This window comes from Pelodiscus sinensis, chromosome 19 (genome assembly GCF_049634645.1).
Source record: "Pelodiscus sinensis isolate JC-2024 chromosome 19, ASM4963464v1, whole genome shotgun sequence".
NCBI lineage: Eukaryota > Metazoa > Chordata > Testudines > Trionychidae > Pelodiscus > Pelodiscus sinensis.
Window position 1 is genome coordinate 10,574,402 of NC_134729.1, and position 15,383 is coordinate 10,589,784.

A 15,383-nucleotide genomic window follows, 5' to 3' on the forward strand; every position below is an offset into this window, starting at 1 on the left:
AAAATCTGGTCTCACACACATGCCCCCTCTTGGCCACCAAACAAACTCCACACAGAGCTCCCAGGCTGGCTTGGGGTCGGGAGTCCAAGCCACAGGACAGGCCCCCAGACTTCAGCTGCTCACTCCAGAAACTTCCCCAGGCACCGAGGCTGCAAGAACCCATGAGCTTCGAGGGCCTTGTTCCCGTCACAGGCCTGGCCCCTGTAAGGAGAGAGCTCCCCACATGGGTGTGGAGATGCAGCCACCTCTGGGGTGAAGCACAGGGGGGTGTTAAGCCAAGGAGCCCTCACCCGGTGTGGAGATGCAGCTGCCTCTGGGGTGGAGCTGGGGGCAGTTTACCAGCCTTGCAGCAGAGAGGGCAGGAGAATCCTGGGATGCCCTGGTTATGGCTGGGGCTACAGGCTCTGCTATGGGCACCTGGGAGAGGGCAGCCAATCAGAGACGCTGCCTGTGAGCAAGTAGACACCTGGTCCAGGCAATGACATCGCCTCCCGCTGGGGACTGATCAGGCCAGTCCCCTCCACAGGCACTTGCTGCTTCCCTCAGCCCTGCCCTTAAGTCAGACGCTGCCCCTCAGCCGGGGGGAAGGAGGCCTGGAGCCTCCTCGCGGCCCCTCACATGGCCCAGGCATTGCCCCATGAGCCTGGTGGGTGAGACCCTTGTTCAGTGCTGAGACTGGGGCCGGCCAAGCAGGGCACAGAGGCTCCTCGCTCCAGCCAGGGCTCCCGAGTTGCCTCTGCTTCCCGGCGCTTGTCCCGTTTCCTGGCCCCAGCTGCCCTTGGCAGGCTGGGATGTTTGTTCCTGCTGCCACAGACCTTGTCGTCCTTGTCCATCCCACCCCCCACCCTCTGGGTGGCTGCCTCTCTCACAGGGATATTGCTGGGGAGGGAGTGGGGTGAAGTGGTTAGAGCCAGGGCTGGGAGCCGGGACCCCTGAATTCGTGACTGGCTCTGGGAGCGGAGGGGGATCCGGGCCGGACTCCTGGGTCCTATTCTGTCCCCTCTGGGACCTAGGGGTGAGGACGAAGCCTGAGGCAACACAAGTGGATTTGCTGATGCTGCCCAAGGCTTGTGGGATCCAAGGTGCTCGGGTAAAGCCTCCCCCCAGCCGCTCTGGAGCAGCCAGCACCCGGGGCTGGGCCTAGAGTCCCCATTCAAAGCCCAACACTCGGCCTCTGGTTCCATTTCACACTCGCTGCGGCAGCAGGGCCCCTCGGAGCCTGATACTTGGGCCCGGGGTCCTGCCCGGATCCCTTTGGAGCACTAACCCCCGCTCTGTCCGTGCGCACCAGGGCTAGCCATGGAGGGCAGGCGGTGGCCACCCTCTGACCTCACTTGGTGGATGTTTCCGCTGAGGTAAGTGGCCAAAGCGCCCATGGCCTGGCCGAGTGACCCTTCGCGGGGTGTGGCTCGCACCTCCCTCGGACGGACGGCACCCTCGGAGAGCAGCCCCGGCCGCTGCCAGGGCGTGAGCACGGAGAGGAGCTAGCTCAGATCTGGCTACGCAGACGCAGCTGGCTGCTGGCGCCGGCTTGCTCTCGTTGCCTCTGCACACAGGGAGGGGCCTGCAGCAGCTCGGGGGTCAGCCCCACGTGCCAGACACCGTGTCGCAGGGAGCCAACTTTCTCGTCCTTCTTACAGAGCTGGCAGCTCACAGGCTCTATGCTGAGGCCTTCTAGCTGAGCCACCTGGCCAACCAGTCCCCCCAAACTGTGCTGACAGGGGTCCAGTCCCAGTCCAGGGGTAGACAATTTTTGATGGGGGGGGGGAAACGCCAATTTAGTAAGTGGGCACGAGCCGTATGTTTTTATGGACGGGGTGCAGGGTCTGGGACAGGTTGGGAGCAGAAGAGAAGTCGAGGCAGGGGGAGGGGGTTCAGGAGAGGGCGTGGGGTCTGAGAGGGAGTTTGGGGGGGGTTACAGTGCATGGAGCTTCCCCCTACTCCCAGCGCAGAGAGGCAGATGGAGCAGCCAGCTGCTCGGAGCCTGGGGCTGCTCCCTGCCTGTGGATCCAGTGGGGTGGGCCGCAGGCCAGACTGAAAGGCTTGGTGGGCCGGCTCTGGCCCCCAGCCGTATCTTGCCCACCAGAGCCAGGGTCACTCAGAGTTCTCACGTATCAGCCCATCCCACCGCCTCCCACATCACCTTGATCCAGAATCCAGCGGGCGCCTCCTTGTGAGCATGGGCTGATGTGTTATGAATTTCTGTCCCGGCTCCCCCCGGCCAACATGGGGACAGAAGTGGAGGCTTCAGAGTGGAACTGAGGCACCTGTGCTGTGAGGGCTTGTCCCAGCTGCTTGTTAGCATGGATTGACGTGTTGGCTCACACGCCGCCCCCCACCTCTACGTGCTGCCGTCACCTGCAGCGCATGGAGGGCCACGACAGAGGCAGCCTGCCAGGCAAGGCTGACAAAGGGTCCCCCAGGACACTTAAGTGACGCACGCTTCCCATCTGAGCTGCCGCCTCCAGAAGAAAACGTGGCTGCCTGCAGGTCCGGCTGACGTGCCAGGGCTGTCCTGGTGACATCCTTTTCCTGGCCCTGCGCTCACCTCCAACGCGGCCGGCGCAGCACCAGTCTCCGAGGAATCTCGGCACAGGGGGGTCGCCAGCCCCAGCAGTCGGTGATGGAAACAAACGGAGCAAGTGAAGTGCCCCCCCCGGCCTGCGCGCCATGACGCAGCGTAACAACCACCAGCCGCTTGTGACGCGCAGCAGCGACTCCACGGCTGCCCCCCAATCCTGCCCCAGCGATCCCAGCCCTGGGCTCCCCCCCCCCGCCAGCTCTGCTGGTGCCCCCAATCCTGCCCCACTGCCCCAGTGATCCCAGCCCTGGGCTCCTCTGCCCGTCAGCTCTGCTGGTGCCCCCAATCCTGCCCCACTGCCCCAGTGATCCCAGCCCTGGGCTCCTCTGCCCGTCAGCTCTGCTGGTGCCCCCAATCCTGCCCCACTGCCCCAGTGATCCCAGCCCAATGAGGGGAGCCCTTTGTGCCAGTGAAAAGCACAGAATGGAACCCCCCCCTCAGCCCCAAGCAGAAGCAGCCATAGCTGCCTGTCCAGCAGGAGCCTGGCTGAGCCCCATATCCAGCCCCTGCCATCCTGGGGAGAGCGCCCCCTGCTGAGCCCCCCCCCCCCCCCGCCTGCAACCCAGCACCCTCTCCCAGCCTGAGCTCAGCACTGTGGGGACAGCGCCCCCTGCTGCCACCATCGGGGGCCCTGGCCTGGCCTGCTGTCCTGAGCCGGGAAGGCCAGTGCCCCAGAGCGCAGCAGGGAGGCCACGTGTCCAACCTCCCGTACCAGAAAGCCAGGGCCAGGCAGCTCGGGGCTCGGCTCCATTGCACGCAGCAGGCCCCAGCATGGCGGCAGGGCAGGGAGGCAGGCGCCTGGAGCAGGAAGAGCCCCCGCCAGCGGGGAAGGACACGCAGCCTTGGAGCCTGAGGCAGGGGCGTGTGTGATGGCTGCATGGCCCCTGGGCAGGATGCTCTGACGTGACCCGTTCAGAGGGAGCCGCCCGCAGGGGGATGGGCCCTTTGGCACTGCCCCCTGCCCAGCCTCACAGCACGGACCCGGCTCCTAGGCACCCACCCCCGGCCTGCAGCTCTAGGCGAGTTCCCCAGCGCCCTGGCAGCCCAGGCCTGCGACCCTCCCTCCCGCACAGACACGCGGCTGGCTGGAGTCAATAGAGTTTTATGGTAAAGATGCTTTACAGGTAAAATACAAAAATAGGCCCTGGGAGGAGGGGACAACGGGGGGGGGGTTGCCCCTTGCCAGCAGCTCCCCCAGGAGTGGGGATGGGCACAGCTCACTTCCAACACAGCCTCCAGCCCCAAGCCCTGCTCAGGGGCGGGTCACTCCCCCCCCCCCCAGGGGCCTGGAGCCCCTTGCTACAGACACGCCCTCTCTGAGCTCCCTGCATTTCCCACTCCCCAGGGCGGGCTTAGTGTGATGGACACACGAGGTGCCCGAGGGCTGGAGAACGGCTGAAGGGGGTGGGGGCAGGGAGCAATCCGGGGCTCCCCGCCAGGCGGGGATATAAATATTGCAGCACGTGGAGCTTTACGCCCTGCGAGGTAGGTCAGTCTGATCCAGGGTGAACGGCTAAGACAAGCCAAGCGAGGGAAGGGGACATGCTCGAGTGTAAACAGGGAGGGAGCGGCCGGGCTGAGCACGGAGCCAGCAGTCATGTGCGGTCACATCCCTGCTTTAATCCACAGACCCCCCCACTCCTCCTCAGAGCTGGGAATAGACCCCAGGAGTCCTGATCCAGCCACCAGACCAGAGGCCAAGCCAGCCCAAGGGGACTCAAGCCATTCAGCAGCGTGTCATTGCCCCCGCGCTCCAGGGGCAGTGGGGGAAGGGCTGAGAGGGAGGGGGAGGTGCACCCCCCATGGGGCAGTGCAGGGGAACAGTGTTACGACAGGCTCAGACTGGCGAGGGAAACCCTCCTAAAGGCACCCGGGGCAATCGATCCTCCCGGAGTGTAAATGCAGCAGATCCTCAGCCCAGCCCAGGAGAGAGGCAGAGCTTGGGCCTCCAGCACTCTGGGGGGGAGGGGGAGGGCACACCCCACAACAGAAGGGGGCACCATCTCCTGGCACAGGAACTCAGCAGCGGGAAGTGGGCAGGGGAGCCTGGCTGAGGTGGGAAAGCCCCGGGGTGGGGCAGGGGCGAGTGTCAGTTCCGAGCCTGGCCCAGAGCGGGGTCAGGCAGTCACAGCGAGGCCGGGGCTGCGCTGGGAGGGGAAGGGAAGGGAAGGGCAGGGGGTCTGCGAGCAGGACAGGCCCGGGGCTGGCACAGGCCTGCTGTGCTGAGGGGCTTTGGCAGGAAGCAGGTAAGTTTAACCCCCGAGCGCTGTGGTGCCCCAGGAGCCACCTGCAAATTCAGGGGTGCTCCCCTCCCCCCCACCTCTGAACCGGGAGCAGAGCCAGCTGCTGCCAATGTGAGGTGAGACGGGGACAGTGACGGGGACAGTGCGGGGCTCCAGCTCGGGTCTGAGCTGCGCCGGGGGAGGCTGCCACCCTACGTGGGCCCATAGCCAGAGCGGGGTCCTACTCCCTGCATCCTGTGTGGGGGAGCAGGGCCCAGCCCCGGCCATGGGGCTGTTCCACTGCATAGGTGGGGCCTGGCCCCCTAGGGAGCATTTCTGGCAGCAGGCAAACGGAGGAGGGGCCCAGGGCCCTGCCTGGCTGTGAGCGGCTCAGAGCTCAGCTCCAGCTTCTACCACCAGGAGACACAGTTCGGGGCAGAAGCTTTGGCCATGGGGGGCTCCCAGCTGCCCCAGGGCAGACCTCTGCCAGTAGGGGGCACTGCAGGCTGCTGACTCCTTTGGGGCGGGTGGGGCCAGGAGGGTAACCCCGGGGGAGCTGGCTGCCAAGCGGCGTTACCAGCCTCACGCTGCCTTGGAGGGGAACCAGGGATGGCAGCATGGCTGGGGCTGTAGACCCGGGCAAGGGACCAGACTGGGCTCTGTGTAGTGAGCCCATCCACAGCCCGTCCCATGGCAGGGAGCCATCGCATGGACACAGCTGCTGCCAGCCCCGCACGGCCCAGGATTAAAGCACATGAAAGGAGAGAGCAGCACGGCACCGGGGCCCTCTTGTACCGACAGGGCAAGGGGCTGGAGTGGGCGGAGGGGCGGGAACTCTGCCACCCCCGGCCTGCGCGGAGCCTCGCGCCAGGCAGCGGGGTGGGTACACACGGGCATGGGGGGCAAACACCCCCGTGGAACAGAGGCACGTTTCAAGGCGGGCAGGAGGCCTGGCCAGGCAGCGGTACAGCTGAGCAGGGTACCCCGGTGACTGAAGAAGGGTTGGTGACGGGTGCCAGCCCCTGTCCTGCCCTCCCCAGGGAGCACTGCAGGAGCTGGGGATCTGCGCAAGGGCTGGGCCAGTCTCCCCCAACCCTGAAGCCTTCCTCGGGGAAGTCCCATGGCTCAGCTTAGTATTGTTGCTCCATAATGCCCAGCAGCCGTGACCTCCGCCGACGCTAGCCCTAGAGGCGGGGAGGGGGAGAGGGAGGCCTTGGGGCCAGAGCCCAGCCACGGAGAGGGGCGCACACGCCTGGTGGAGTGGAGGGGCGAGGAGCCGGAGTGCTGCCGGAACTGGGCCCGTGGCGTATCCCCTACTCCCTGGTCCACACAAGGGCAATGGCCCAGCCCCCCGCGGCCCAAGGACGCAGCAGCTCCAGTGTGGGCAGGGCAGAGCAGGCACGCAGAGTCCTAGTAGCGCCCAACCTTGGCGTCCCCGATGGCGCCCCACACGTCGAAGACGAACTCGTCGGGGAAGGCAAAGTCACCCAGCCGCTCATCCAGCGCTTCAGCAAACTCGTCCGGGTTCCGCTTGTCCTTGCCCAGCTCCACCATGGTGGCAGCTACAGAGAGGAGAGACGGGGGAGGGGGACAGGAGGAGCATTCACTGCCACAGCGTGGCCCTAGCGCTATCCCACCGCTGACACCAACAGTGCCAATGCTTTGTGCGTCGCCACAGCCCTGCCAGGCCACCGCCACAAGCAACAGCCCCATGAGCCCAGCACTGCCAGCACCAACACGCGGCTCTTGCCTCAGCCCTGGCTGACAGAAGTGGCCGAGAAGGCCCGGCGCCTGAGACAGCCTGCGCCCACCGCTGCTTCCCAGAGCCCACTGATGAGTCTGTTCCCGTTGCCACTTCCACAGCAGCCCTGAGAGGCTGCTCCATGCCCCCGGGCACCAAAGGGCCCCTGGAGAGCCCTGCTCACCTCTCGGGGGAGACGTCTCTCACGCTGAATGCTGAGCCAGGGACAGCAGGACGTGCACTCGACTGCTGGGGACCGGCCAGCAACTCTAGTCCCAGCTCCGCCCAGCAGGGGGTACTGTGGGGGGCAGGGCAGGAGCTCCAGCTATGGGGGAGCTCCCAGTTACTCCAGTCTGGGCCCCTCCCAGAAGGGGGCGCTGTCGGGTTGGGGGAGGCTCCAGGTGACTCCAGCCCAGGGAGCGCCCAGTCGGCCCAGCAAGGGTCCCTGTGCCAGCTCTCCCCGACGCAGCCCTTCCCCCGACACCCGGCTGCTCTGGGCGCCCAGATCTGGGGTGACTTGGCGGCTGCCCAGCAGGAGACTCACCCAGCTCGGTGTCGCGGATGCCCATGTAGCTCTCCAGCAGGTCGTCCACCTTCTCAATGGCCCTCTCCTCAAACACAGACAGCTGGGGGGGAGGGGCGGGAGAGCTGCTCAGTAAGAGACCGAGGCAAAGCCAGAGCCCCCCGCCCCCGGCTAAGAACCCAGAGAAAAGAGGGGTCCTCTAAAGCCCCCCAACCCTCCCCATTCCTTGGTGGGTGGGTGTGTGACACAGCAGGGGTGGGCCTGAGGAGCAGCACAGAGCTGGCGGGGGTGGGGGGGAAGCCCAGGGCAGGGAGAGCCGGGGCTGGGGGGCTGGACCGAGGGGGGCACCACAGAGCTGGGGGGGGGGGGGGAAGAGGAGGGAAGACTGGATGCAGGTGCAGGGCAAGGACTGCAGTGGAGGGTGTGGCCCTATGTGGCAGCTGGGACCTCAGCTCCTTTCCCCTGCTCTCTGGCTCCCCGCCCCCAGCTCTCCAGGCAGAGGTCAGGGCCCAGGGGAATATTCAAAGGCTCCTGAGGGCCTGGCACCCACCTGCTCTTCCACGGTGGCCGGCCCCTTGGCCCGCAGCCGCAGGGTCCCTCTGCCAGTGCCCAGCTGGGAGCTGCTGCTGTGCTTGCCCCCTGCGGCCCGCTGGCTGATCATATCTGGAACACAGCAAGGGGACGGCCCACTGAGCCCATGGGGGGGCAGTCAGCACGCCGGCCTCGCAGCCCAGAATCCCAGCAGCCAGCCGGCCAACTGGGGCTGCGGGGTGGAGTATCACACACCGCCCCATGGCGCAATGGCAGCACGTGGGCGGGGGAGTGGGTGTGGTGCTGTGTGGGGTGCCCAGGGCTGGACTGGCCAGGGCTGGGGGGCAGCAGCGAGGCCAAGGGAGCCCTGGGCTGGGATGCAAGGCAAAGATGCTGCATGTTGGGATTCAGGGCTCCTTGCAGCCACATCTGCTCCCCCCTCCCCTCACTTGCTCTACCACTGCCCGCCCGGTGGGGCTCGCACTGCGTCAGTTTGACCCGCTGGGCCAACTGAGGCACATTGGGATCAGCAGGTGGGGCCAGAGATGGCCGGTGCCGGGGCACAAGGTAGCGGGCGCAGTAAGAGACCCTCCATTCGACGAGGCCGAGCAGCCCCTGGTGGGTCAGGGCTCCATATGCCACAGCACAGGGATGGGCCCGGCTCTAGTAGGACTGAGCAGCTGGGGTCCTGCCAGCCTGCTCCTCTGCAAGGCTCTTCCCTACTTCCCCCTGCACATGCCGGCTGCGCTCAGAGAGCCCTCCGGCCAAGGGACGGGCAGAGATCCGGGACTGCTCGGCCTCAGAGCTCCCTCTGGAGCGCGTGGCCCGGCTCTGACAGCCCCAGCTGGTTCCCCCCCGTGGTTGGGATTTAGCAGGCAGGCAGGTTTCATAGCATGTTAGCCCAGTTGGGGGGGGGGGAGAAGAGTGTTGCACCTGTGCCTTAGAAAAGCCAGGTGCCCCCAACACGGAGGCATGTGAATTCCTGCAGAGGGCAGCTTCCAAACCCAGCTGCTATGGCCCTGCCAGGGGAGGAAACGGCAAGCGTTTGGGAGCAGCAGGCAGGACTCCGGGGCTGTCTACACTGGCGGCTTCTTGCGCAAGACCACGTCCCCACTGCCCCGCGCGCTGTGCTTTTGCGCAAGAGCATCCATGGCAGGGTGGACGCTCTCTTGCGCAAGCGAGCTCTGACGGCCATGTTAGCCAGCGGGCTCTCTCGCGCAGGAAACCCCTGCCGAGCATCCACACTGCCCTCCCGCGCAAGGGGGCTTACACCCGGTAAAAAGAGCACGGTGCAGACGCTCTCTTCCCACCCCGTCCTGGAAATGTCCTTGCGCAAGCGCTGGCGGGCCGTGTGGGCGCTCTGCGGATTCTGCTGTACTTGTGCAAGAAGCTGCAAGTGTAGACACAGGCGGGGGGTTCGCCCTTGCTCTGGGAAGGGAGTGGAGTTTAATGGGGAGAGCAGGGGCTGAGACTCTGCCAGTTCTCCAAGAAAATCATCCCCCCCCCTCCGCCAGTGACGGAGCAGGCGGCTAGCAGGCTGGCCAGACACTGGCCCTCGCCCCTCTTACACATCAGCCCTGCGCTTTGCACCCTCCCCTGGCTCCAGCCCCCTGCACAGCCCGGCCAGCTGGAGAGACCTCGCTTCTCCGGGAAAGCGGCAGGGGTTTGCTAGGGCAAGAGAAGGAAGCTCACAGAGCAGGGTCCAGGCAGGGACAGGAGCTGAGCGCCCGGGCTCCTTGGCCAGAGGGAGCAACTCGGCCTGGGAAAAGCTCCTGGACTCGGAGGAGCGGAGGCCCCGACGCCCTTCCTGGGTCGGGTCCTCGGATGCTCCAGCAGTGGGCTCCCTGGAGATACCAGCAAAGCGACCCCGTGGTGCTGACCCCTTCTGGACACCCAGGCTGAAGAGAGGCAGCGCTCCCAGCTGTTCAGCAGCTGCTGTGCTGTGGCCCGGGGCGGCTGCACGTGGGGATCCCTTCGGCACAGAAGGGGCTGGCCAAGGGTGAACCCTGCACCCAAGGCAAAGAGCCTTTCCCCAGGACGCCCAACACTTGCTACACTGGGGGCTGGGATCCTCACGTCACAGGTAGGAAACGGAGGCACAGGGCTAAGCAGCCACAGCACCAGCGTGGGGGGAGTCCCAGGCCTCCCTAACTCTTCAAGCCCCGTGCTCAACCCAGGCCTCTCTGTCCCACGGGGGAGGCCAGTTCTTGCCCGTGGCGACGGGGCTCTCCCCAGCACCTCTTTCCTCCAGCCCACGATGGGTTTCCTCCCGCGCTTGGGCCGGCTGGAATTCCCCCGGGCTGCAGCCTGCAGCAGCTCCCACGCCGGCCGGAACCTCTGTTCCCAGCGCCCTGCCAGCTATTTCCTGGACAGCCCCGTCCCCTTGCGCAGATACAGGGCACCGGTCACGCCGTTTCCTCTCCCCACGGGCCCGGGCAGCTTCGGCAGCAGCCCTTTAAGACCCTCCTGCGGTCACTGGCCCTGCGGAGGCGTTTCTGGGAGACGCTCCCTGCTCAGGCCAGATAGAAGAGCAGCTGCTGGGCCCAGGGGACCTTCCGCCTGCCAAGGGGGTAAGAGCCGGAGGCGCATCTCCAACCTCAGCAACTCCCGTGTGGCGGGGACACGCGGCCCTGGAGACCCAGCCTCACTGACATTCCCACAGTCCAACCGAGTCAAAATACTCTGGGAAGATGCCATCTGATGCCCTGGCGTAGGGGCAGGGTCCACTCCGTAACACCCCCGCTGGACAGCAGGGCTGTGGGACAAAGGCCGAGGCACAGAGCTGGGCATGCTCAGACCCTGGCGCAGGGGGCAATGGAGAGCAGCCCACCAGGAGCCTACGAGCCCCCTGCTAGCCAGGGTCTCCTCTCCACCCCTCTGTGACACCCCCCGGCCCTGTGCCCAGACACAAGGGGAAAGCCAGAGGGCCCCTTTCTTGTGAGAGCTGGGCAGAGGGGGAAGGCCGGGCACCTGGGACACTGGCCACGGGAGCAGAGATCCTGCCCGTGGACCACGGCTGCTGGGGCCGGCCCAGGGCATGAGATATGCAAGAGGCTCCACGCACGGGCCAGAGGCAGCTCCTCATTCTAGGCTCCTCGGGCTGCTTCACATGCCCAGGAGGAAATGCCTGGGACGTGTTGAGCGGGGGGGGACGGAGGATGGGGACCCAGTGCCTGGGGTAGCGCTGGGCCCAGGCCTGCCGGGCTGCACGGCCCTTGCAGTCACGCAGGTCTCCCCCACACGGACGGCTCCATCCCAATCCAGCAGGCGCTGCAGGAGGCCCTATTTATTTCTGCATTAAACGACAGGCCGCTGCGCCTGCCAAAGCGAGCAGAGGGAGCCTGGAAGCAATTAGCGGCCTTGCTAAATGGCGGCAGCGCACGAGCCCCTGCCTGAGGCGGCCTGCAGGCTCAGGCAGACGGCCCTGCGGGGGGGCAGGCTCGACAGTTGGAGCGGTGAAGAAACACTTCAACTCCCCCCCCCCCATCTTTTTTTAAAGACAAGATTCGACAGCAGATCTGAGCCCAGACGACTCTGCGGGTGCCCTGCTGCCAGGACGAGGGGGCGGGGGAGGAGGGGAGAGGCTTGTGCTTCCCCCCCCCACACCCGAGGGAGGGGGGCAAAAAGAGACCGACATGCCCCTGCTCCAGGGGCTGACGGCTCCCCCGCTCAGCACGGAAGGCAGAAGGCCACGCTTGGTGCCGGTCCAGGGCTCTTGTTCTGGAGTCACGGCTTCCCTCGAGCTCCAGCCCTCGCTCTGGCGCCACTGGCAGAGGCAGGAACTTTGGCCTCTGTGGCAGCTGCGCTGCCGGGCACCGTGCAAACAGGAGGCTCTCTCCATGGTCAGTGAGAAACTCTCTGCACTCCCACGCCAGCCAGCCCCTTGCGTCTCTCCTGTCCCCGGCCGCGGCTTCTCCTCCTCTGCTGCCCCTGCATCAGCTCCCCATTCCCACCCCAGCCTCCTCCCGCCTCCTACGCTGCAACCGCTGAAGGTTGGCGCTGAGACAGGAATGCCAGCCCTGGTGGGTGTGACCCGAGAAGTCAGCCAGCAGCCACTGCCTGGACCTCATGAGACCTGGAAGTGCCCCCTGGGGGGTTTGGGGTGATTTTAGGCCAAGGGAAGCAGAGACTGGACAGTCTGTGTCCAAGGGCCACAAGTCCCTCAAGGTGGCCCGATAAAGCCTGTGGGCCGCATGCAGCCACCCCTAAGAGGACAGTACCTCCAAGAGCAGGTCCCGTGGCCCTGCATGGGCCCCCTAATGCCAGGCACACTGGAGGGGAGGGACGGTCCTGCCAGCCCACAAGGTTGGGGCACGCCCGTCTCGTGCTGGCACTCCAGTGGGGACACGCTTGGTCATACAGTCCACGTGCGCCTGCTCCCAGCCCCCCGCCCCTCCAAGCATGCACCAGCCTCCGTCGCCCATGGAAAACGCTGCTTCCCTCGCCAGGTTCCCAGCAGGCCTTTGGAGCAGCAGTAGCCGCCGCCCGCTGGCAAGGGCTGGGCAGAGGAGCCTGCCCGCGCCCCCACCCGCTCCCCGTGTGGTTAGCACCGAACGGGCTGCAGGGCAGGGAGAGGCCCTGAACTCAGACTCAAATATCCGCCAGACGGCAACATGTTTAGGCTGCAGCTGCGCTCAGAGGCTGGCGTGCCAGGCAGGCACCCTGCCCTGCGGCGTGTGCGTGTCTGGCACAGACGCCAGGCCAAAGCTCAGGGAGCCAGCCCGCGCCTGCGCAGAAAAGGTGGCTCCAGACACTGCCGTGCCGGGGGCTCCGCGGCCCAGAGGAGCGTGCGCCACGCAGGCAGGCTCCGAACAGACCACAAACCAAGAGGCCTCCAGCCCCCGTCTCCACTAGGACCAGAGACGAGGCAAAAGGCCCTTGGGTCCCTGCCCAGCCCCTGTCCCAACACCCCCAGCCCTGGTTCTGCTGGGTGGATGCTGAGTCCATTAACCGCCGAGGGAGGCCGGGCGACAGGGAGGGGCCATTCCGAACCCTCCCCCCATTCCATCCCCGGCAGAGGAGTCACTGGTCCAAGAGCCAAAGGAGGAGGCTCGCTGGCCATGGTGCTGCTGTAGCCCTCCCGGGCCAGGCAAGTCGAACCAGACTGGCCTGACACCAGCACAGAAGCCCAGTTGTTCTGCCTCTGCTGCCGGGAATGGGGGGCTTGGCTGGAAGCGGGGACAGAGCTCTAGGTGTTCCTGGCATCCCCCCGCTGCCCCCAAAGCGGGGGGGCGGCCGTGTGGAACTGCAATGCAGAGGCACGCCCCTGCCTTTCCCAGCAAGGCGGCTCCTTGGAGCCAGGCAGGAGCCGGGCTCTGGCCTCTGCGGCCAAGGGAGAGAACAGCCGCTCCATTCACGCGGCCGCAGGGCCTGCCGGGGGGGGAGGGCGCGTCTGCACCCAGGCTCCTGCGCTGGCAAAGCACGGAGACCACAGGAGCGGCAGGTGGTCACATGACCAACATCGTCCAATACGTGCGCAGGCCCAGCCACAGCTGTGCGGTGGGGGAGCCCGGGGGTGGAGGTCGAGAAGCCCCAGAAGGGCTGGGGTGGAAGTTTCCAGTGCTGGGAAAGCAGGGGGTCCGTGGGTGGGCAGCAGCCACACTAGGGGAGGTGTTCAGGGTTTGTAGGGGGGCGTGGGGCTGGAGAAACAGGGGGCCCGCAGCTGGGGACTGAGGGCAGCAGCAGGAGAGCCGTGGGGATGGGCATAGGCACAGCTGTGCCACCAGTACATCAGGAGCCCTGAGCCAATGCTGTGATTCGTGTGTCTGCCACTGGGCGGGGGCCCCTCCCAGATCACGGGGAAGGGCCGAGGGCGGGCTGCGGGCGAAGGGGCAGCCACACCCACTTAGCCTGGGGAGCTAGAAACAGCCAGCGCCAGGGTAACAGGAGAGCTACCCCAGGCTGCCCACAGAGAAGAACAAATGTGGGGAGCTGGCCCCGGGCTAGAGGCCAGGGCTTTGCTTAACGGCCCCTCTCCCTGCGGGGCCAGCGGGTGGATGCTTCTCCACGGTTCCTCCCTTCCTGCTTCGAACAGAGGGCAAGAGGCAGCTTGTGTGTGAGCGGCGGGGGAGCTGGATCCACAAGCTGAGCCCGGGGCCCTGCAGCAGAAGAGGTGCCAAAAGCAGCAATGGGGACAGGGCGGGGCCGAAGGGTGCACCAGGCACAGGAAGATCTGCAATGGACACGGCTCTCCCCCTCGGGCCGGGGGGACGGAGCACAGAGGATCCCTGCTCCCTCCCGGAACCAAGCAGGCTACAGCCTGCCCTTCCAGACCCGCCTGCCCTTCCAGACCCGCCTGCCCTTCCAGGCGAGTCTCAGACGGCTCCAGGGAGGGAGAGCCCTTCTGCTTCTGGCAGCAAGCAGAGCTCTCCAGCCCCCCTGCTGCTGGCATCCTGGGAGAGCGGCAGGGAGATTTTCCTCCAGTCCCTGGGCTGCAGAGTCCCGTTCCCACCAGAAGGCAGGGCAGGTTATGAGGCTGGATCAGATGCCCTGTGAGTGGTGGGTCTGGGCAGCTGAGCGCCGGGCTGGCGGGAGGGAGTTTAGCTTCGCAGTCTAGGTTGCCTGCCACCCACCCGGGGCATCGGCCCCTGGTCTCCCTCCGGAGTGGCCGACACCTGACGCCTGCACACTCGGCCAGCACCACACCGTTGTCACTCATCAGCATGGAAGCAACCGGCTGAGGCTCCCAAAGTGCCCGAGAGGAACCGACGCCGCTGGTGCCCGGACGAGGGAAGGGAAGGGAAGGGAAGAGCCGGATCGCCACTGCGCTGCTGCCAGATTCCAGGAACCCGGCATTCGCGTGCAGGTTACGCAGCGGGAGCCAAGGAGGAAATCGCTTCAAGTGGAAAATGACCAGATCAAAGGCCAGTGAGTCACTCAGGGAGGAAGGATTCGTGGTGGCAGGCTGGCCTTGAGCTGAGACATCAACAGGGAACATGTGACTGGGGGTCTGGACGAGGGACGTTAAGTTTAGTTTAATCAACTAGGGATTTCCATCAACTAGTCGGTAAGCGGGGGAGCTGCATCAGGGTTAGTCCTGGCCCCAGGAGCTAGCCCCGCTGTGGCTCTGCCTTTTAGAAAACAGAAGCGCAGCCGGGGGACCCAGGGTGAGCTGGGACAGCTGATTCCTGGCTCGTACCTGGTCCCCGCTACCCCCTGCAGAGACGGTGCTGGGGGGAACCGGCTTTTAAGCTGGTTCCCCCAGCACTGGCTCCTGCTCCCCCCCCCTTGCTGCCTCTGATAGAGGCAGCAAGAGGTGGGGAGCAACTATAAAATAAATAAATGAATGGAGATTGCCTATCTCCTAGAGCTGGAAGGGACCTTGGGTCATCGAGTGCAGTCCCCTGCCTTCACAGCAGGACCAGGTACCATCCCTGACGAATGTTTTGCCCCAAAAACTAGGCTGACGCTTATTAGATAGTCAGCCAGGTGCTTACATCCCTAGCCTAGACTCCTGGGTACTACCCCTGCCCCAGCAAGGCAGCGCCACCTAGTGGTTAAGGCTGGCAAACGGGGACTCCTGGGCTCTACTTCCACAATGCCAGTGCTTCACTGATCTGCGGGGACAGGAGGGTGGCAGCGTTCACCCCGCCCGGGGCTCGGTGCCGAGTTCGAAGAGCGCCTGGAGGGCCTCAGGTGGAAGGTGCCACCAACAGCCAAAGAAGCTGGGTCCGAGGCCCCGAGAAGGGCGCCGAGGCGGCGGAGGGCACGTCGCACTGATCAGGGGACTGCCCAGAACAAGGACAGCGATTCCAGTACTGGGGTCTGTCTGGGGGCCCAATAAGG

At 65.8% G+C, this 15,383-nt stretch overlaps 1 protein-coding gene across 2 annotated transcripts in view; it reads right to left on the minus strand.

Annotated features, from left to right (window-relative positions):
* Positions 1 to 4,018: 4,018 nt before the first annotated feature.
* Positions 4,019 to 15,383, minus strand: part of GIPC1 (GIPC PDZ domain containing family member 1) — a 28,501-nt gene continuing 17,136 nt past the window's right edge. For both annotated transcript variants that reach the window (XM_075902250.1, XM_075902251.1), the window contains exons 5-7: positions 7,618 to 7,730; positions 7,089 to 7,170; positions 4,019 to 6,365 (exon numbers count right to left, since the gene is read on the minus strand). In XM_075902250.1, coding sequence (XP_075758365.1) covers positions 6,214 to 6,365; positions 7,089 to 7,170; positions 7,618 to 7,730 — 347 coding nt within the window. In that variant the 3' untranslated portion in view covers positions 4,019 to 6,213. The remainder of the gene's footprint in view (positions 6,366 to 7,088; positions 7,171 to 7,617; positions 7,731 to 15,383) is intronic.